At 46.1% G+C, this 20648-nt stretch overlaps 1 protein-coding gene across 8 annotated transcripts in view; it reads right to left on the bottom strand.

Annotated features, from left to right (window-relative positions):
- The window catches only part of LOC133275132 (ubiquitin-conjugating enzyme E2 E1), a 45791-nt gene extending 38786 nt beyond the window's left edge, over positions 1-7005 (bottom strand). The window contains exons 1-4 of one of the 8 annotated variants that reach the window (XM_061464929.1): positions 6901-7005; positions 6621-6803; positions 4377-4555; positions 2291-2341 (exon numbers count right to left, since the gene is read on the bottom strand). In XM_061464929.1, the coding sequence (XP_061320913.1) occupies positions 2291-2341; positions 4377-4555; positions 6621-6803; positions 6901-6990 (503 nt within the window). In that variant the 5' untranslated portion in view covers positions 6991-7005. Of the gene's footprint in view, positions 1-2290; positions 2342-4376; positions 4556-5881; positions 6117-6197; positions 6217-6620; positions 6804-6900 lie in introns of those variants that run through there. The other 7 variants (XM_061464931.1, XM_061464932.1, XM_061464934.1 and 4 more) reach the window with 7 other exon arrangements.
- Between the last annotated feature and the right edge of the window lie 13643 nt (positions 7006-20648).

The raw sequence follows: 20648 nt of genomic DNA, 5'->3' as shown, positions 1-20648 counted from the left end.
AAATTTTGAGATTAGCCTTGCAGAAGAGAGTGAGATACCCAAAAGGAGAGGGCTGCCCTCCAGTGACACCTGAAAAAGATCTGTAGGGGCACAAAGGCAGCAGAGAGGTGGGGGGGGGGGGGGTGGGGTGTCAAAGGAAAGACAAGGATAAGTGATGTCATGAGGGCAGGAAACAAAATAAGTTCTGTAACTATTTAATATTGTATTTATTATTATATCTGTATTTAATATTTCCCTCTGAGCATGCTAATAATGTGCATGTGAAGGGAGAAAATAAATAAATAAAAGCACTGACACCGTTCGCAGGCTTCCCCTGAGCAAATTTTGGCAACCTTCAAACATCACGCAGCAACCAGAGTCGCTTGCTCACAAATCTCCTCACGCTCACAAACTGACTACTTCTATTTCTTTTTCCACAAAGGTGGAAGCGCAATAGCTGAAACTCACTGTTGTGGCAATCGGCACCTGCCTACCCTTTTACAAACCAGCTGCTATAGAAGCAAACTCCCAGTGCTTCACTGCGCAATTCGAGCCTCGTTAGCCATAAGCAGAGATGTCCTTCTTCACTCTCAGCACTCTTTACTGAAGTAGGATGACTTCACCCCAAGATGAACAATGCCAAAACTCGTCTGGTCACACACACACACAAATCCCTTCACTCACGTTTTCCTACCTATCAACATACTAGAGAGACAGAAACAATTACACCAGTTTCATATATTATCTGCAAGAGTTGCCAGCCTTCACTGTCACTCATTTGAAGGTCATAAGGAATGCAGAATACTTGTAACTGCATTATGGGCAAAGATTTATCATTACTTATACTATGAACTAATTTTTACCATTAGAAATATTTATAAATATGTATTATATAAATATATATATTGCAAAGTTTAGACTGGGGCCCCAGCACCTTGATCATTCAGAGTCACCTTTCTAGAGAGCAAGTCACACTGTGTTACTGAGCTGTGCTTCTGGGTTTCTTTCCCACGAAAATCAGGTTCTAGTGTGAGGAGAAGGGGAACGCATGTGGACTTCATCCTGACACAAAGCCAGGATGCAGACAGGACAGACACCTCCAGCCCACAAGCTGGAAATTCCTGTAATATTCAGGTAGTCGTTACTGTCACTAAACCAATACTGTCACGGCTAAAGATTTCAGAGCTCATCGGTTATCTTCTAAACAGCACAAAAACCCCATATCAGCCTAGACCTCCACTCACATGCCTCCTCCCATCCCTCCTTTCATTAATTACGATCCTTGGGACTTGTACCAAAAGAATGGCTCTGGACCTGTCAAGCTAATTCTTGTGCTAATTGTCCCTGCAGGCTAACAGCAGCAAAATCTTCAATAAAAAGCTCATTGTACATTTCTGGTGGAAACTCAATACTAAAAAGACCAACTTAAACAGCTATTTATAAACAGCTTTTTCTCTGATTTCTGCTATTACAAACATCAAAAGGCCTCAAAATCTCAACCACAGCAAGAAGACAGGAACAGAGTGGTGCTTTGGCAACTGCAGCAAACACAGACCAGACCAAAAGCCACTTTACTCTTGAATGAGCAAGCACAACCAACGATATCACACTAGTACCATCTCCTTTCCAAACGCAAAGAGGCTCAGGCAGGTCACCATGCAATGAACTAAATCAACCTGCTGTATGTTTGAAACGAACAGTACAAGCTTCTTAAACATACTTAAAAACAAGCTGCCCCATAAACAGCAGCAGAATAACCCTGTTTTTTATTTCATCAGCTAACGTGTGCTCCTGTAGGGCACCCACTGAGTGACGAATTCACACTTCTCTTCCACTGTAAGTTACTGTTCACAACAGAACACTCTGAGCTAAAAAGCTTGTAGCATTTTACTATTCTCTTGTTTCTCGGCAGGACTCTTATTTATGTAAGATTAATGCAGTCAGGCATTAGATATATAAACCAGAAAAAAACAAACGAGGAGAAAGTTTTCACACTCTTCTTCATAGGTGAGTTCCGGAAATAGACACACAATCCAATATAACAGATTAAAATGAAATTGTTTAAAAAAGCAACAAAACAAACCACAAACCAAAACAATCCCCAAAGCAAACAGAAAACTTGCATCAAAACACATAATCTCTGGAAGACCCCCACAGCTGGAAACTAATGTCAACCAAACATTCACAAGAGTACTGTAGCCACCTAAACAGCCATTCCTCTGCTTTATCCAGAGCCTCTGACCAACACACGCAGCCACAATTCAGCCCCTTGCCTTCCCTCACCCTCCTCAGGTAAGGAATCGACACCAACCTGCAGTTGGGGGGTGGATCTAAGGTGATGTCAGCCAATTCCTTCTGAATCCTGTGGCAATAAAAGCGAGAAGGAACAAAGGTAAGTCACTTTGTGGGACAGCAGTTAACACATACACCTTACATACATATTGTCACCCTGTGTTTGCAACACTGTGTTAGAGAGAGGCGCTCTCAGCTGCAGCCTACCACCAGTCCAAACACACTAAGCAAGACAGGCACCCTGTAATGGAGACTGGCAGAAAAGCAGACAGGCACAATGCACTGAACCCAGACAGGTGCGCAGTTGTGTGCTCCCGTAAGGATGCCAGCCACACAGGGGCAGTGGAAAAAACTGCTTCACTCTGCCAAACAGCCTGTAAATGAGGGAAAACCTCTGCAAATGTGATGCACCAAGTGCTAGGAGGAAATGGCACTTTGAAAAGGAATTTTGTCTTGCTGGAGCGAGAGAAACAGTCATTGCCAAACTGCCTCCCCCCTTTCCCCCCCCAGCTTCCCATCATCATCCTGAGAAAAAAACACCAGCCCCAAGGGAGTGAATAACTGCACCATTCCCAAGGACACTTAAAGGAAGGTGAAGATCTGTTTCCAAGGCTCCTGCACATTCCTGCCTCCTTAAATTCTCCCCTCTCTTCACCCTCAAAAACCACACAACATCCCTGGGTCCCCTCCCTCAGGACTCCAGACGCTCCCTTTCTTCACCATGTTCAGACAACACCCTGTCCTCTCTGCCCAGACTATTCTGGGCTCACACTGCTTTTGCCACAAAACGCCCAACCAGCTATCATCCCCTTCCCTGGAGTCCCATTACTGTCACTCAGGCTTCCCCTCCAGATTTCCCCACCCAGCACTCAGCCTGTCTCCCTTCTTTAAGCTCAGCCAGCTTCTTTTGCCTCATACATGAGAGCCACAGCCTCTGTCAGATTAGGCAGCTTACAACCAGAAGGTTAAAACAGTTAAGGGCACAACATATAAACACCACTTGCCACTACCTATGTCACGTTTGCCATGGGAACTTGCGGAGTGGAGATCTGGAATAACCAAACCGCCTAAATTCCACAAAGCCACAGAGAACTTAGTTGCATTTGCATTTAACCTCTGTCACTTTTAACACCTACAGATACACCCTTTCTGTGCTGCCGGCAAAACTGTTCAGTGAGGCAGTTTATTGTTCTTGCTGAAGTACTGCAAGTTTGCTTGGAAACTTCCATTTGTCAGTTTAGCTCCCTGGAGCAAGATGGTGTTGAACCAGGAGAAACACAGAAAATGGGAAAGGGTAACTTTTAAAACCTAAGTGGTTCCAAGAGTCTGTCCAGGTGAAGAAATCTGACTGACGTAGCTGTTCTGAAACTACTGTTCTATGCAGGCATCCCTTCCCCGTGCACACATTATTCCGGACTACTTCAGAGCAGAATGTCCACAAGCAGACCTGCTGTGGATTATTTATCCCAGTCGACAGCCAACCATACACGTAACGTTCAATATAAGCGATGATCAGACAGCAAAACAGTAATATTTGGTGGAAAAGATTTAGGGCTATCTTACACCACTTTCATGCAAGTGCACTCCCCCAGAGCAAGCAAACTCAAAACTCTTCACAAACATTAACTGATCCCCAAAGAAGCAAAAAGCCACTCTAAGATCAATCCCAACCTACAGAGGGGGAAACTGACATCAAAATGCAATGCCTTGCTCAGAACCACATAGCTTCTGGCAGCAGAGAAGGAATTAAGGTCCTACATGCCAATCCTACACCATCCCTATAAGTGATGCCAGTAAGGAAAAAGGAAGAAACAGGGGAAATAACTGAGGGACAGAATAACAGCCTGGAGGAAGAGAAGGCAGTAAAATATTTGGGATGGAAGAGGACGAAGCAGAGAGAGCAGAGAGCAGTGAAGTTGGGCAGACACTTGCTGCACCAAGAGTCTGAAAAAAGTGAGACAATGGCAGCTTCGTGTGGAAAGGCTGATCTCGAGGGCTAGAGATGAGGAATGGCAGCAGCAAGGGAACAGAGGGAATAGATCAAAATACAAGGAAAAGGGAAAGAAGATGCAGCAAATCGGTGAGAAAACCGACTGCAGCCTCACCTCTTGGCACTGGTAGATAGCAGCTTAGAGTTTTTACTCATGCTGACTTTGCCTTCCTTCTTCTTAGGCGTGCTTGTCTCTTTCTCTGTCTGTTGGTTGGAGGATGAAGATGAGGAGGAGCTGGTGCTGGCCCTCGAATCGTCATCCGACATAGTGACCCCCCCACCACACACCCCAACCTGGAGAGGAGACACCATGGGGCGTGGGGAACAAACAGTGAACACAAACACACAGAGACAGGCTGCTGACAATCTCGCTCTGTGTTCGGGCCATGCTCCTTTTAAAGGGTCCTTGTGTCTCCCTCTCCTCCTCAGGCCCCCACGGTCAAAGCAGCAGGAGCAGTAGCCTCCCCTGCACTAGTAACACCAAAGATCAGGAGGGGAAAAGAGACTTAAAGCTTCCTCTCAGAAAGCATGTGCGAAATGAGAGAAGAGACTGGAAGGAGGACAACTGTGAGGATCAGGGAAGCTCAACGCAATTCCTTCTAATCTCCCCCAAACTGCACACACAAGAGGAGCCATCACCACCCACCACTATCCAGCCTAGGGGTGTAGGAGATAAAAATGGAACAGCTCCGGTCCCTGGGGCTCCCGGGAGGCACGTGGGGGAGGTGGGAAGGGATGGGGCTGGAGGGGAGTTGACCGTTGCCAGCACTAAAATGGAAGTGGGGCATCACTGGCAACAGGGGGGAGACCCCGAACCAGGACCTGTGACCTGCGGTGGGGAAACCCGCGCCTGCTGGATTGGGTGTGGGAAGCGGGGGGGGAGGAAGGAAGAAGGGGAATAAATGGGCATGGCTAAGCAGGGAGTTGAGTGCATGGAAGGGACCCTCTGAGGCCCTCTGCACCGAGGGACATACCAGCAAAGGGGGAAGGGAACACCGGGTCTGTGCTGAGGAGGGTGCCAGGGGGGAGGAGAAGGGCCAGGGCCTACAAGGGGTGAGAGCAGAGGGCCTGGGGAGGCCGGTGGCAGGGAGAGTGCCGGGGGGTGTCGGGGGGAGACAGCCCAGTCTCATGCGAGCACCTAGGGGGCACAGTGCAGGACAAACACGGTGGGGTACCAAGGGCAGGTCCGCACCCAAGAGAGGCGAAAAGGCGTCGAGATGGGGGGGGGGGGGGGGCAGGCAGGGCACCCCGGGAGAGTTAGGGCGGCAGCGAGGGGGGCAGCCGCGGGCCCGGGGCGACCGGCGGCGGGGCAGCAGCTGCCTGGGGGGCCGGAACACGGCCGCTTCTCTCCCAGGGCCTCCGGCGAGCCCCCCATGCCCCCACCGGACCGCCAGCGCTGCCGCCCCTCCTCCGGGAGCAGGGGGGCCCGGCCGAGCTTCCCCGGCCGCGGGCCCGCAGGGCCAAGGGGGACAGCGATACCTGACAGCCTCGGGCGCGATCCCCCTGCCCCACCGGCTCTGTCGCCTCCCGCCCCATCGCCGGGCCGCGGCCGGCCCTGCCCCTCGCCCCTACCCCCGCTGGCCGGCAGGGAGGGCAGCGGGGGTTGCCCCGTCCCCCTACCTCTCCCTTTGTGTCTGGCTGCTCCTCCTCGGTGCGGCTGGGCCTGGCCACTCGTGTCTCTCTCGCTGGGAGAGAAGCGGAAGTGCTGCAACAGCAACTATTAAACAGGCAATGGCTTCCCTGGCTGCTCCCCCACCGCCGAGCGGGGCTGAGGGGCGGCGGGGCCGCGACGCACCCGCTGCCTCATGCGGGGCAGGGGCCGGAGCCGGGAGGGGGGGGCGTCCTCGCTGGCACCGCGTGTCCCCATCCTGCTCCAGTGGGAAAGGGGCGCCTGGAGGGGGCTGGAGTTTTTAATGGAGACCCTCTGGAAAGTAACCTGCAGGGGTGTCGGGGCGGCGGGGGGATAAACGTCCTCCCCGGCTCTTCTGCTTCCGTGCAAGAGCCCCTCAGGGACGCGGTCGAGGCAGGTGGCTGGGAGCGGGGGCAAGCTCCCGGGATGCTTCTTTAATGCTTAGTGGGGCTACCAGGCTTCGGGGGGGGGGTGTGTGGGTGTGTGTGTCTGTGTTTGTGTGTGTGCTCGCTTTCCTCCTATTCTTACAACTGTTTCAACCCCAAAGCTTATTCCCTGCCTCACCTGCTTTGTTCCTTGAAGAACAGCAGCAACTTCTCACCTGTCTCAGCAATAAGGGGGAATTCGGGGGGGGAGAGGGTGGTGGTGAAAAAAAAAGAACCCAGCCCAAAGAAGTCGCCCCCCCCGGCAAGTCGAAAGGAATCCCCGTCATCTTTCCCCGTCTCTCACCTGTTTCAGCCCCAAAGCAGCAGCTGTGTCCTCCCTTCCCTCCCTCGGCTCAGCGCCGAACCCGCAGCAGGAGCAGCCGCTTCCCACTCGCCCGGAGTTCAGGATTCCATTGTCCCCCACACTGCACTTGGTGACATCACTGACACACAAAGAAGGGGCACTTCGTGATGTCATCAACGCATGCTGGGAGAGAAAACAAAAATCCTGGGCTTGGCAGCGGAACCGGGAAAAACCCCCTTCAATTTTCCGAAGGTTCAAGTATTAGGGATTCTTTCCCCACCTCTCTTTTATTTTCCCGAGTCCCCTGACGGGGAGCTCTCCTGCGGGAAGGGCGCAGCGGCGTATTGTATTTGCGAGACATTTTACTCATCTCCCCGCACCTCTGCCTGTCGATCTCTCCCTCCCTGCCTACCCAACGGAGAAAAAACATTTGGCCGGAGCGACCCGCCGCCCGCAGCACGCACGTGGTCCCCCCTCTCCGTATGCTCCCGCGGCGCTGCCGGATCCACTCGTGAACGGACAATGGGGACCGGCGTTCCCACCGACTTCCCCTGGGGCACTATTTGGCTCGGTGCCGCCGATCGAGGGGGTCGTCTGTCGCATTGCTCGGTACCTTCAGTGGCCGAAAATACAATGACCGCACATCCCGGTAATGGACGGGAGTTTGTATTGTCGCCCTTCCTCCCGAGGGAGGACCTCGAGGTGATCCCCGGGAGCACGGCTTCTGCCTCGACAGACCGCTGTCATGACATGACTCCTTGGGAATCCCGGGGACTCCATTGCAAAACTGAGACCGCCGGAGCGGCGGGGGACCCCGGGGAAAGGAAAGGACATCCCGGGGCTGGACTTTTCTCTTCATAGCGACTGGGAGGTCGGGGGTCAGCCGAGAGGGGCTCCTCCTAAAACCATGGCTTCCCACCCCACGCTGCCAGGCGCTGCCTGCTCCCGGGAACCCCCGGTTGGGTCGGGTAATGAATGCCTGTAGCTTCTTTTGGGGACCCTTGGGAACTGAAGAAAAGGGGTGTTAGGCCAGCTGTAAGCCTGGGGATGCTGAGGCTCTCTGCAGTGGGACAGCAGCTTCACGCGTTTCTGACTCACCACAAGGTCGTGGCACTGATCTTTCAATGTTTATATCCAGTAATCCTTGAGCCAGAGGTGCCCCTGCAGAGGACACCCACACAGGGACAGTCTTTGTCATTCTCCTCTGTTTTCCTGGACCTCTGCATTTGCTGCTTCTCTCCACATTCTCACTCTTTCCCCCTCCTCCCCCATTTTCTGCCCCTCATTTCTCCTAGGTCAATACCCAAACTACATACAGTCCCCACAAACTTGCTGCGTAGTCTTCCATTAGGTAAAGCATTAGCTAGGCACACCAGTGACACTGTCAGAGTCACCCTGACAAAAGAGGGAATTCCATTGAAGTGTCACACTTCCTGGTCTTTGGGGGGGTTTGTTTTGGGGGGGGGGGGTTGGAGATTTTTGGGGTTTTTTTGCTAGCCTTCCTCTTCAGTCTTTATCACCTGTAGTACCATGTGTTTGGCCTGCCTTGGTGAATTATCCTCCAAAAGCTTCCTGGCAGAGCCAACCTGTGCAGTTTGACCTATGGGAATAACACTTGAGAAGCCATGATCATCCTTCCCTTCAGTAGCTGTGGAGCTTTGGCATCTCTCCCATTGACAACAGCCTCAAAGACACACAATAAATGTAACAAAAACAGGCATTTACATAAAGGCAGGTGATCTGATCACTTCATGCCCCTCACTGATGAGAAGGGGCAGAATTCAGCTCCTATGTATTTAACAGCAACCAGCCATTCTGTCAGCATTCTCCTAACTACCCCAGTGGGCTGTGGAGGATGGGGCTGGTGATATAGTGTGGTACACGCCAGGTGACATGCAGATGAGAAGACACCAAACAAGGTGACCAGGCTTCATAAATTTCACTGCTTATAGAATAGCTTCTTTAAAAACAAAATATCTTCACTTTCATCACAAACACACCTTCAGCCCTTTCCTGTCAACACAGGAAACCTGTACCAAAGTCAAATGAGACAACTGATGTTAATAATGAAAGCCCTCTACTTCTATTGTAAGGGGCAGGGAAAACTTAGAGATTGTTACAATATCACATACACCATTTTCCTTTATTATGCTAATAACCTTGGTAGGGGATTATCTGCAGACTAACCTTTTCTGCAGCACACAGTCCTTGGTAACCCTGTTCAAAGTAACATTATGATAAGCAGCAGCAGCAGTTATTTACTTTGAAGCCTACCCAAAAATGCATTTGCTGAAAGCACCTAGTAATGTCATCGCTTAAGCAGCTGTTACAGTGGCAACTCCCATTTTATGACTCACCTCCTAGGTCATGGCTAGGACCAGATAATGGGCTGTTCTCCTGTGCTACCCGTAGCCCTGAAGAGAGAGGAGCCAAGAAGTCGACTTCTATGGCCAGAAATGTTTTTGCAGCTTGCCTTGCTCCCACCCACGATTGTCCTCTCAGCCCTGCGTGGACACTGAAGAACTGGAAGTGAGTGTAGAACATGATCCTTTTTCCAGCAAACAGGAGACTTGGCTCCCCTAGTCCAATCTCTTCCCGTTTTGGGAGTTTTGACAAAACCTCACTGATCTGCTTCCTTTTCTGTGAAGTGTGTGCACTTTATCAGGTGGACTTTCCTTCTTATCAGTGCCTTCTCTGTCTCCTTACTTTCCTTTATTAGTTGAGGAGAGGACTTGCAGAGAAAGGCTGACCCAGATTATTAGTTTTCCCTGTGCCCCAAGTTTTTTTAATTTATGACACTAGCTCAGTGTAGCGGCTGAATAGGATTAGTCACTTTTCCCTCTGGATCAAGTTTGGAGGAGGCTGCAAAGCTAGATGACTGGAATTGAGTTGCCTTTGGGGCTTTGAGCTTAATTCACAACAGAAGCTAGCCAATTCAAATCACTGTGAGCCTCCTGCTAAAGGAAGGTGACTGGGATTAGTCCTGTTGTGCCATCTCAGTTCCAGATATATTTTCAGCATTATTCCTGGCTGGTCTGTTTGAGGCTGAGCCAAAGCCCCTTATATTTCCACAAATTCCAGTGAGTTTTGCATCAAGCCTTTTGTGGGTGTGCAGAAATTAAATGGTCATCTGTTTGGCTCTCCTAATGTCAGCTTGCTGATAATGTCAAGCTTGCTGATATCTCACACAGTCCTCTGATGACGCACTGTCCTTTTTGTGTGACCCTGTAATACAAGGTGAGGTAGCAAAGAAAAGCTACTATAAACTCAGGACTTATGACACAGCTATTTGAATAAAGTTAATTGGGGCAAAAGAGGAAGGAACTGCATTCAAATGAGAGCAAATGTAACAGTCAAAACACAAGTGGCTCATATATGTGACATAAGGGTACTGAATTTACAGGGACACCCTTCAGTTTCCTGCTCACAGTTATCCTGCCATAACTTAATGATGCAGTCCAGCTTCCCTTGCTGTAATTTTCTCACACAATACACCTCTTAGTCCTTAGAGTTACATCTTTTTCAGTTTCTCACAGAAGAATGAAAGGGTCCACAAGCAGAAAATTACTTGTTTCCTCTCCTTTTATTCCAGTGCTAAAGAGGATTTGGTTGTGGAAGCAAAGTTCAGGCCTCATTGTTAGACCCCTGCTATTTGCTGCTTGGTTTTAGTTTCCTTTGAGACTAGTCCTAGGAGCTCTCTGAAGGCCTTTCGGAGATCCTGTTGAGTGGGCAGAAGGACTTGAGACCTGTTACATGTTTTGGCCTTGTTAAAGTCCTGGTCAGACTCCCACAGATGTGGAGAGTGGCTGGCAATATCAATTCTGAAAGCTTAAGCAGGGAAGCATATCTGTATATAACTACGCATATCTTCTAATGTGTTTCTTTTATGCGTGTCCTGGTATATGGTCTGGTTCATTTTGGTAACTGAAAACCTGAAGATGCTGAGATCAATTCAGCTTCACAGCATTGTAAGAAATTTCATGAGATGTATTTCTGGGGGTTTCTGCCTTGCTTCCAGTGATGAGATTGAGCCTTAAAATTGCTTTTCCTTGAAGATACAATGATTCACTGCTTTCTCAGTTTGCCTGATATATAGCTAGTTCTTGGTGATCAGGATTGAGAGATACGGGATGCTTTCCCTGTCTATGTCTCTAGCAGTGACTCCATATTTCTGATCCTCATTTTCTCTCCTGTAAAAGAAGAGAATGATGTTAATCAGGAGTTAGGCTGAAAGTGTCAATAGAGGTGCACATACAGACTTCACTCTTAGCCACTCATTAGGCCTTTCTCTTCCTTCCTTTTGCACCTGATGGATCTGATTTTCTTCAGAATGCTGCCTACCCAGTGGTCCCTTGCAGCAGCTGTCTCTGTTTTTCTTCTCTGTCTCTGCAGCACACAGGCTCCCTGGATTACTGTATTCCATACTCCTTGACTTTCCCTTTCTGGCACTGCATGCTTCCCTAGTTCAGAATGTTTTCCTATTTCTGCCTCTTTTTCAGTTTAGAGAAACTGCTGCTTTATTGATCGTGATCAGCTTTCCATTTCTGCATATCGCTTTTCCTTGGCAGCAGTACTCAGGTCCAGAAGAAACTCAGAGAGTGGAATGGCTATATTTGATTAAGCAGTAGATGGGCTACCATCAATCACTCCTGCCCAGGGCAATTGCATCCTTGTTGGCAAGAGCCTGGGAGAGGTGAAAGGTGTTGGCCAGCAGGACTTAGTCAAAAGGACTCCTGGAGGCAATGGTAATGAGTAAATATGCAATTTTGCCATTCTGATGCTAATTTTCAGGAAATTCCTGTGGGAGTGGTGAGGCATTGGCACAGGCTGCCCAAGGAAGTTGTGAATGCCCCATCCCTGGCAGTGTCCAAGGCCAGGTTGGACAGAGCCTGGGGCAACATGGTGTAATGTGAGGTGTCCCAGCTCATGGCAGGGGGATTGGAACAGGGTGATCTTAAGGTCCTCTCCAACCCAAACTGTTCTATCATTCTATGATTTAAACTTGTCTTCATTCTTTATTTGTCACCCCTATATGGCCAATGGTAATTGCTACTGCTGGACCAAATCCCTAGTTGAAGCTTTCCACTACAATAATAGGTGGTTAGGTTGTGACATTCCTATGCTGGCATAATACCAGGTGTGGCCCAGGAAAAGCTGGTGTAAAATACTGTTTGACCAGCACAAACTCCACCTCCTGATGTTGCATTTTGCCTGTACAACTGTCTTGCCTGCACAGCTATCCTAATAAATCTTTTTCTGGCGTAAGCTTAACTTCAGAGTGTCTCTGACTTGCAACAGAATAATCAGAGTGGAAAGCTGCTAGGTATGGCTTATTAATAGTGTACACTCAGTTTATGCCTCTGCCTTTGTAGGGTGCTTTGATAAATTCAGGTGAAAAGGACAGTGTTTTTCATACCATCACCAGAATGTTACAGGTTGACCATAGACTACGAAGATGTACCCTGGAAAATCATGTATTATGGAGATGCATATCTGCAATAAGACAAATAAAATGTCAGTCAGTCTGTTGTACTGCACGGGCTATTTAAGAACTCAGTGATAAGTGGACAAAGTTATTTTTCTAGTATCCAAGACAAAAAGGTTTCTCACCGTATAAATAATACTTACACCTACAGTCCTTTCTTTCTGCCTTTCAAATATTTTTCAGCGTCACAGCATGGGTCACTCTGGCTCAGATGAGCTAATGCAAGAAAATCTGCTTTGCTTGCTCATATGCTGAATTGGTAATATTCTAGTTTATTCTTTCTACTGAAAAATTGAGTGATTCCCTGTCTGCTCCAATTCTGTGGATTTGTAAATCCATGTGGGGAAAAAATCCACACGTCCTAACTTCTCAGAAAATATATTTAGTGAGCATTTCAATTGAGTCTTTCAACCTCTGGCTCCTAATCTAACAAAGGTTCTTCTCAACAGAGAAAGATCAGGAAAGGTGTTCAGGGCTCAGTAATTTCACTCTGTGGCTTGACTGCAGTTCAAGACTTCAATGGTCTTCAACTGCAATTTTTCTCCCTAGGCCTCCTTATTATTAGAGCCCTTCAAAAGGAAGCAATAGAATCACTCAGACTTTTACAGATCCCTGATGCTGCGTTCTTGAGAAACCAGTATATAGCATTTCTTTTCTTCTTTTTTGTCTGACCAGCACATGGAAGCAAAGAATAGAACATGCATCTGATTGTTAACCATTACTTTCATTCAACACTTGAATTATATATTTTTCATATATATTGAGAGATAATGCATTCTTCATTTGCCACATAAAATCCATAGTTAAGACAAAAAGACGTATGCTATTAAAACTCCAGCAGTAAAAAAACCCCTTCGTTTCAAGGTATCATACATGCCATTGTCTACTTTTTTTCTTCCTGATATAGGCCCATGGCAACTCTCAGATTATGCCAAAGGTTATAGAAGTATTCACAGCATGGACTAAAACTTCACATGTAATATTTTCTCATTATCTCTTCTCATATTCACGATCACAAGACTTCCATGTAGCATCTTCAGCAACTGCTTGCATGAAGTACAAGCTTAGGAATCTTAAACAATTTTGAATATCTGTAAAAGACTTCTTCTCTTGTTGTTGTTAAATAATCTTGTGTTGTTCTGCTGTCTTCCCATACAATCACAAAAGATTTGAAAATCCCATAAAAGCCACATTGGAAATGTGGCTTCTTGCTCAGCTGAAGAGCGTCATGGGCTGAAGGGCAGCTAGATATTTCAGGCTTTGCTCACAGGGGCACATTTCACATCAATGCAATTATGCTGATATAGTTAAACAAACATAAGTCTACATGTGAACTCTTGTCCCAACTTAAAAATGCCATCTCCAGTTCAACTGAAACCATTTCCAGAGCATAAAAGTCAAAACTGGAGAAAGACTCACTTCTAGAGTGTTCACATGAGGAGCTATGCTGGTGTAATTATATAACATTACATAATACAATCACCTCTTTTGTTGCACAGACATGCTTTGGGAAACTTTATCCGTGGTGTAACAAAGTTGCTCTGACAATCCTTTTGCTTGACATTTCCATTGAGTTAGGACTGAAACAGGAGGACCTTGCTTTGGTGCTGTGTTTGCGATCCTTTCTCAAAGAATTTATTGCACCTTTTCTCTCCCTTTGGCTTTTCCTTTTCTTTCCCTTTCCCCCTAGCCTGAAGCTCTGCCTTTCTCCATATTTGCCTGGCCATTTGCTTTTTTGCCTTTTACACTTTTTCTTCTTTACAAGCTTCCCTTCCTTGTTTCTGGCTTTTCTTAACTCCCTGCAAGTGATTCCCTGAATTTTGGCCAGTGTGTCCTATCCGCCAAGCTTTTCTTTTTCTCCCAGCTTCCCATCTGGAAGGCATACAAAATGGACAATCAGTTCCTTACCCTTCTTTTCAGGTGGTATGGTGGCTACTTCTGTAGCAAATGCCATTATGTTAGTTCCTTCTTCTTATTTCCTGCTTCTTCTAGGCTTACAGGCTGCTCTTTGAAGTGCCTTGCAAATGGCCATAGAGGCAGCTTTCTCTCAAGGGACCACTAACATAGCAAATGCTGTACAGCCTCACTGGTCCACAGTGGCCTGTAGTTTGAGAGACACTACCTATTGCATCAGTTTGCATGATAAATACACCTCTGGACATCAACTTTTCCTTCTTACAGCATAATTGGTATTTAGGCATTATCATGATATGAACATGACACAATAACATAACTGCATAAATTTAATTTGTATTTCAAGAGTTTTAACTTCTTTTTTTTTGGTCAATACCCCAAGTCAAAAAAAAAAAAAAATCAACATCATGGAACCTGATTTAGTAAGACATTTGCCCAGCCTAGAGACACATGGCTGGTAAGAATGCAGTCATGTGTATATGCTTAAAGCACGTCATAAGGACATGCCTCCCACACCGAATATAATGTTCAAGGTATCAGTAAAACTGCACAGCTCTGTGGCTCTTTGGGTGGAAATCATACCCCACCCTGGGAGGGTTGGTTTGCAAACTGAGGCTGAAAAAAGACGCTGAACAACAGATGTCAGGAGTGCTTTATCTGCCAGGTATAGTCAGGGGGACAGAGAAAAATCCTTTCACTTGCTCTTTGAATAATTGCACACAAGTTGCTGTGTCTCCAAGAATGAGATTTGCACTGCAAATCTCAAAATTTGTCTATTGCAACTACAAACTACCATCAGTCTTTACAGGATAGGCTGATACGGAAGGCATATTCATCTCATTTTTTAAAGCCAGCTAATAATGAAATGGAATATTGCCTTTTTTTTTTTTCCCCTAGGAATTTTTTGGCAAGGAAATTGGAGATTTTTCAAATAGCAGAGGCAGGACCTTTTTGACGCCACTCCTAAATTCTGCCATTATTTTTGTTTTAAACATCTGCTTACCTCAAAAGATGCCCATTTATTTGTTGTTGATGTCATAGAAAGATGATACCCTCCTAAATATACAGTGTGACATATGACAAACAATGCAGTCTAGTCATCTGCAGTCTGGGAAATGGTGGGTTCATTTATCATGACAGTATTTCACCAGTTTACCTTTTATTTAAACTCATCAGGCCCCACGCACTGACTGATGAAGTCAATAAGATTCTAGTTTAATCTGTTTTAAACCAAGCTATTGAATAGGAGCATATGTTTGGAAGGAACTCATTAGTGGTGGTGCTGCTGCTTTCTGCAACTCCAAGATGGTCATCAGGAGAATCTTTTAGTTGCCTTAATGTCTCTACAGCAGCCTTGTGTTGTATTGTGGCCATGTTACCCGCATATTGTGGATTTCTTTAATTTAGCTGCCTTCATCTCCATTCAGTTATGTTTTTTCCCCTGCTGTGAAACATTATTTTCCTGTCTTGTAGTTTCTGTGCTACTGGCAGCCCTTCCTTTCTGCTTATCAGAAAAGCAAGAGAGAGGACAGTGTCACACTTCAGTGATTTTTTATAAGGTTGGGATATATTGAAGCTTTCACAATAAGATAGCCTGGCCAATGGAGTTTGTATATATAGATTTTTTGGTTTCGTTACAGCTGTGGGATTAGCTAGCACAGTGAAAGAAAAAAAGTGAAGAGAGGGATTCTGATTTTGCCTTGGCATAACTTTGTTGAGTTCAGCAGGCTTACTGCAGATTTATGCTGGAATAAAGGTAGTTCAAAGTCAAGCCTAATGGATCAGTTTACAATGCTTTTGGAGGCATCAATTTACTCAGTCACTTGGAAAATCTTTCTCCCCTACTGCCAAAGATCTGGGACAATTCACAATTCTAATAGATTCGAGGATCTGCTCTGTGTTGTGCACATGCATTTACTTCATAGAATTAGGAATCCGTAAAGTAAACCTCATACAGCAAGCCCTGCCTTCCCTTGTGCTCAAAGGCAAAGTAGAGAATAAGATGACCCTGTGCAAAGACAAAAGACAAAAAAAGCTCATGAGTGCTGACCTGTAGCAGAGCTGTGATGGCTTACACAGCCCTCAGAAGCAAACTCTAGCTAGACACAGATCTGAGTGCTCTTCTTGTTCATGGGGAATGCCAACAGCATGCTGTGAGGAATCCTGTGCTGACTGATAGGATTTCTCATAGCAGAGCCCATGCTGAACAGCACTTTTCCTTCATTGCAGGAAAGGGTCTTGGTTCTGCTCTTAAAATGGCTTAATGTACTACCCTTGTTCTGTAACGAAACAGGCTTAAGCAAGCATGTATATATGGGGGAAATGACTGTTTTCTTCCTGTTATCAGTGGCAATTACATGAAGTAAGCTTATCAACTTTGACCACATGCTACTATGATAATTTTTCTTCTGAGAAACAGGACTTTGCGGTCAGTGAAAATAGAGAAATATTGTTGTTTGGAGCTTTGTTGACAGATATTTTTGTCCTTCCCAAGGTGTGAAATCACACTTGGCAAGAAGTATCTAAACGCTAGAACGTGTCATTTAGTGCCCTAAGTGTTTATGTCCAAACCCCTGCCACTGATGACACAACATGCTGCATGAACAAAAGTCTGTTGGCTGGAATATGAACTGGTTTCCTAATTTGCACCTGTGCATTGGCAGACAAGCAGCCATCAATCACAGACTCCAGTCTGTGACTGCGTACAGTGCTATAGGCAGGGCTGGAAGCAGTTCTCAGCATGCTGATGGGAGGAATTGGGTAAGGAAAAACCAACAGAAGAAAAGAAAGAAACAAAAGGTAATAGAATTACAGGAAACAGGGCTGGAAGGGATGTCAGGAGGCTGGACTGGCCATACTTGTGTAATTCCTGACAGATGTGGTTAAAAAAAAATCTCTTTGAAACATATTATGACCACAGAGCCACACATACAATTTGTTAGAAACAAATCATTCTATATCTGTTAAATCTTAAAGCACCATTCCAGAGCGGTAGACAGTAGTTTGAATCGCTAAACAAAAGTCCTATGTCTTATTTTATTTGAATATGTAAAAAGTATCTGTATTAAATATTTATCTGCAGAATGGAAGACTTATAGGTATGCATGATTTTTGTAACACTCTTCCAAGAAATAGAATTTTACTAGAGTAAGACTTGCCTAACATGCTTGAAATTGAACTCATAGCCAGCTTGTACAGCTTTCATTTTTATGGGTGGATTTTGTGTTTAAGAAGTAAATAAGAGACTAAAAAATGAAAATTAACTCCTATGCCACTAAATCATCTTTAGAAAGGTATCAAGGCCAGGTCTCCTCAGTAGTTTCTTTCTTTATTAGCATTGGAAGAACAAAGAACAGCATTTACTTTATATTCTAAAGATTAATTGAAGCAGGGGATGAAACACTGAAATTGAATTAGTAAATTATTAACCAATTTCTAAGTAATAAGAAATAATCTATTACAGAGTCTTTCCCTCCATCTAGAGATTTGTCTTAAGCATTTGTCTTTAAGAGAGAAGGTGGAAGGAATAAGGGGATACAGTCTAGAGACAATCCATCAAGTCAGCTGCTGGAACATTAATAAAGAACACCTTTGAACTTGGCAAATCCTCCAGATATCTCTCTCTTAACTGTGACTTACAAACTGTCCCAGGGCTCCTGCTTCATCTAATGGCCTCTTCTTAATTTTCGCATTAAAAATGCTCCCGTTACAATCACAGCAGCTGACAGCGCAAGCAACAGTTAACAAAGGCTGGATCTGGCAGCATGTCAGCTCAGGAACTCCTTCCAGCCTGCAAATACAACTCCACCCACTCACATTTTCAGGACTGGAGCCTGGTGCCAAGGCAGCGCTGGCGAAGGTGGTGGCTGGGGAAGTGGGGATTCTGGCTTCTTTGATTTCCGAGGCTGCCTGTGAACAACAGGGTTCTTTCTACCTTTATGAGTCAAACCTTACTTTGTTGGCTGGAAGGTTTCCCCACCACTTATTTCTAAGATTAAAACTCTGATTTACTTTCAGAAACTGTAATAAGTAACATGAGTGTCCAACTGAAACCACCAAGTCTCATGTAGAGTTCTGACTAAGAGGAAGGGTCTGGCTCTCACTGTGAATACTTCTCAATAGACTTGTTTTGAAGGTACTTACACCTTCAAAGGTCTTTTGAAGCAGCTTACAGGGGTGAGATTTTAATCTGTGAGTCCCTCTTGGACCCTATCATATGGGATGTGCTTGCAACATGCATGGAAAGACTGGGGAGTAGAAGAAGGTATATGGGGTACCCACAGCTGCCCAATGGAGGTTATGGATGTTCTAAACTGCACCACTCAGACCCCTGGTCTGGAAGGGTTAAAACTTTTACACGAGGTGTAAAGATGTCTTCCTCTCTGCCTGTGTGATACTCTCCTTCTGCCCTGCCTCATATATGCATCTCATCTCACAGCTCCAGTCCACAATGCTTTGCATCCAGACATACTCACACAGTCTTTGCTCAGAACAACTGTGTTTTGTCCTACAGCCTAATGTGCTTCACAGTCTATAAGGCCCTATGAATGGCCTTGATGGATTCTAGAGATGGGACAGGAGAGGACCGAAGGAATTTTTTGAGAACTTCTACCCTGTAGAACTGTGCCAGATTTCCCTGTCTGGGCTGCAAGCTGTGCAAACACATTGCTCTCTCTCAGACTTTGGCTTAAGCTTTGGTGAAAGCCCACAAGTAGTGTACTGAATTCTTTACTCCCACCTCCAGTCTTAAATGAATAGCTTCTTGATTCATTGTATAGATTTAATGAATGACTTTAGTTTCAGGGATAAGCCTCCTCCCCTGTGTGTCAACACCCCTGCCTCGTCCTTCCTCCTCACCCTAGCACAATGGCTTAGATCATCCTCCAGGTACTTCCAGGAGTGGGAAGCTGCAGAATGACACAGGTGAAATTGTCCTGTGCTTAGGTTCACTTTCACCCCAAATGATGCTCCTGTTGTTCCATTTTAGCTACAGCTCTCAGCTCACATTCAAGAGGAGCCTGAATCCAATTTCTCCCTTTTCCCCTCCCTCCAAATGAGCGTTGCCTCTGGTTTGTAAACAAGGAAACATCTGAGCACTTGGAGCAGTTGGTTCACAGTTCATCCTACGTCTGAAAAAGAGTGAGAGGAAACTCCTGGACTTGTTCTGCTCATCTTCACCATGTGATTGGGCTCTAAACAATGCCAGACCGAAGGGCAGACCTTCAGTGATTGCCTCATGTCTGGCAATACTGGATATTGAGGATTTCTCAGCAGAGTTTTCACTTGGAAAACCCATTCCTTCTTAAAATGCTCTCAAGATGCTGTGCGTGAAGATAAGCTTCAGTAGCACCCACAGCAAATGTGCTTCTGGATGTGGGTCTCCAATCCCTCATGCCCGGTGTACAGTATGAAGGGTTCTGCCCATCCTCCTGCTGTATAAATATATGCTGCAGCTATAAAACGTAGATGGGGGGAGCCTGAGCAAAACTGTTCTGACTACAATGCATGTGGGGCCCTCTCTCAGCACTACTATGTGCTCTCTTCCTCTGTGCCTCAGGGGCAAGCTTACAGCCTCCAAAAAATTTTGTTCTCTCCTCTTAGATCCCAAGCCCTTTGAGTTAAACCATTACAAGGGAAGATGCAGAGATAGCAGAGGAACAAGGGATTTTCTTGTAATTTAGGATTTATTTCCTTCTTAAAGATGCAATTGTTTAAAATAAGTGATCTTCTGGCAAAGGCTAGTTACACCGTGCCAGACAATTTTATCATCCCAGCCCATGAAGGCTCTAGTGCGCAACATAAAGCTGCTTTGCTTTCTGACATGCCAGTTTTTCAATGCCAGGCCTCCCTTGGCAGTGCTCCATTCCTTTCCGGAGTTTTCTTCGTTCAAAATTAGCCCCGCCATCCCCTCCAGCATCCTTCTGCTCTCCTGCGGTTGCCCCCAGAGCCAAGCCGAGCCAGGCGGAGCCATACGGCGACAGGAGGGGGAGCTCGCAGCGCGCCGGCTTTAATCGGGGACTTCATTTAGCAACGCCGCAAAACCACCATTGCGGCTGAGGTGCCCCTGGGGCCCTTCTCGAGTCCCTCCCCAAAGGGAAAAACGGGGAGAGGGGTATTTTGGGGTTGAGCTTAGAACGGAGCATTAATCTAAATTAAAGCAGAGTTGAGAGGCAATGAGGCTGCCAGAAAGCAATGGAGCAGGTGGATCTTTGTATGTATTTACAGAGCTAGCAGTGATGAACAAGATTCTTCCACTGAAGGTGAGTAACACCTTTACTCTGATAGACTGAGGCACGTTCACTGCCGGTGTAGGCTTCTTAATTCAGCTGAGGTGTAAAAGGCTGTGCCCGCTTACACTAGCGCTGAATTTAGCTGTGTATCTGCTAGGCAGCCCAGAAGCAATGCCATGACAGAGGGAAAACCTTTGTTTCTGAAAGTGAGACAGAAAAGCATCAACTACCAGTCTCATCATAAAATCACAAGATCAAAGGATTGAGCTCTTCAGTATAGATTCAGGAGAAGAATATTTAAGTGTGTGCTATTACATGGAGCACTGGGGACATGGTTTGGTCTTATGTGCAAACTTTCATACCTTTAGGCCTGAGGCTCAGCCCAAATTAACATCAATC

Source organism: Pezoporus flaviventris, unplaced genomic scaffold, assembly GCF_033815535.1.
Source record: "Pezoporus flaviventris isolate CSIRO_AGI_PZ_B2104156 unplaced genomic scaffold, CSIRO_AGI_Pfla_v1 ptg000037l, whole genome shotgun sequence".
NCBI classification, from domain to species: domain Eukaryota; kingdom Metazoa; phylum Chordata; class Aves; order Psittaciformes; family Psittacidae; genus Pezoporus; species Pezoporus flaviventris.
Note: the sequence above shows the minus strand (reverse complement) of the source record. Positions and strands in the feature narration are given on the sequence as shown.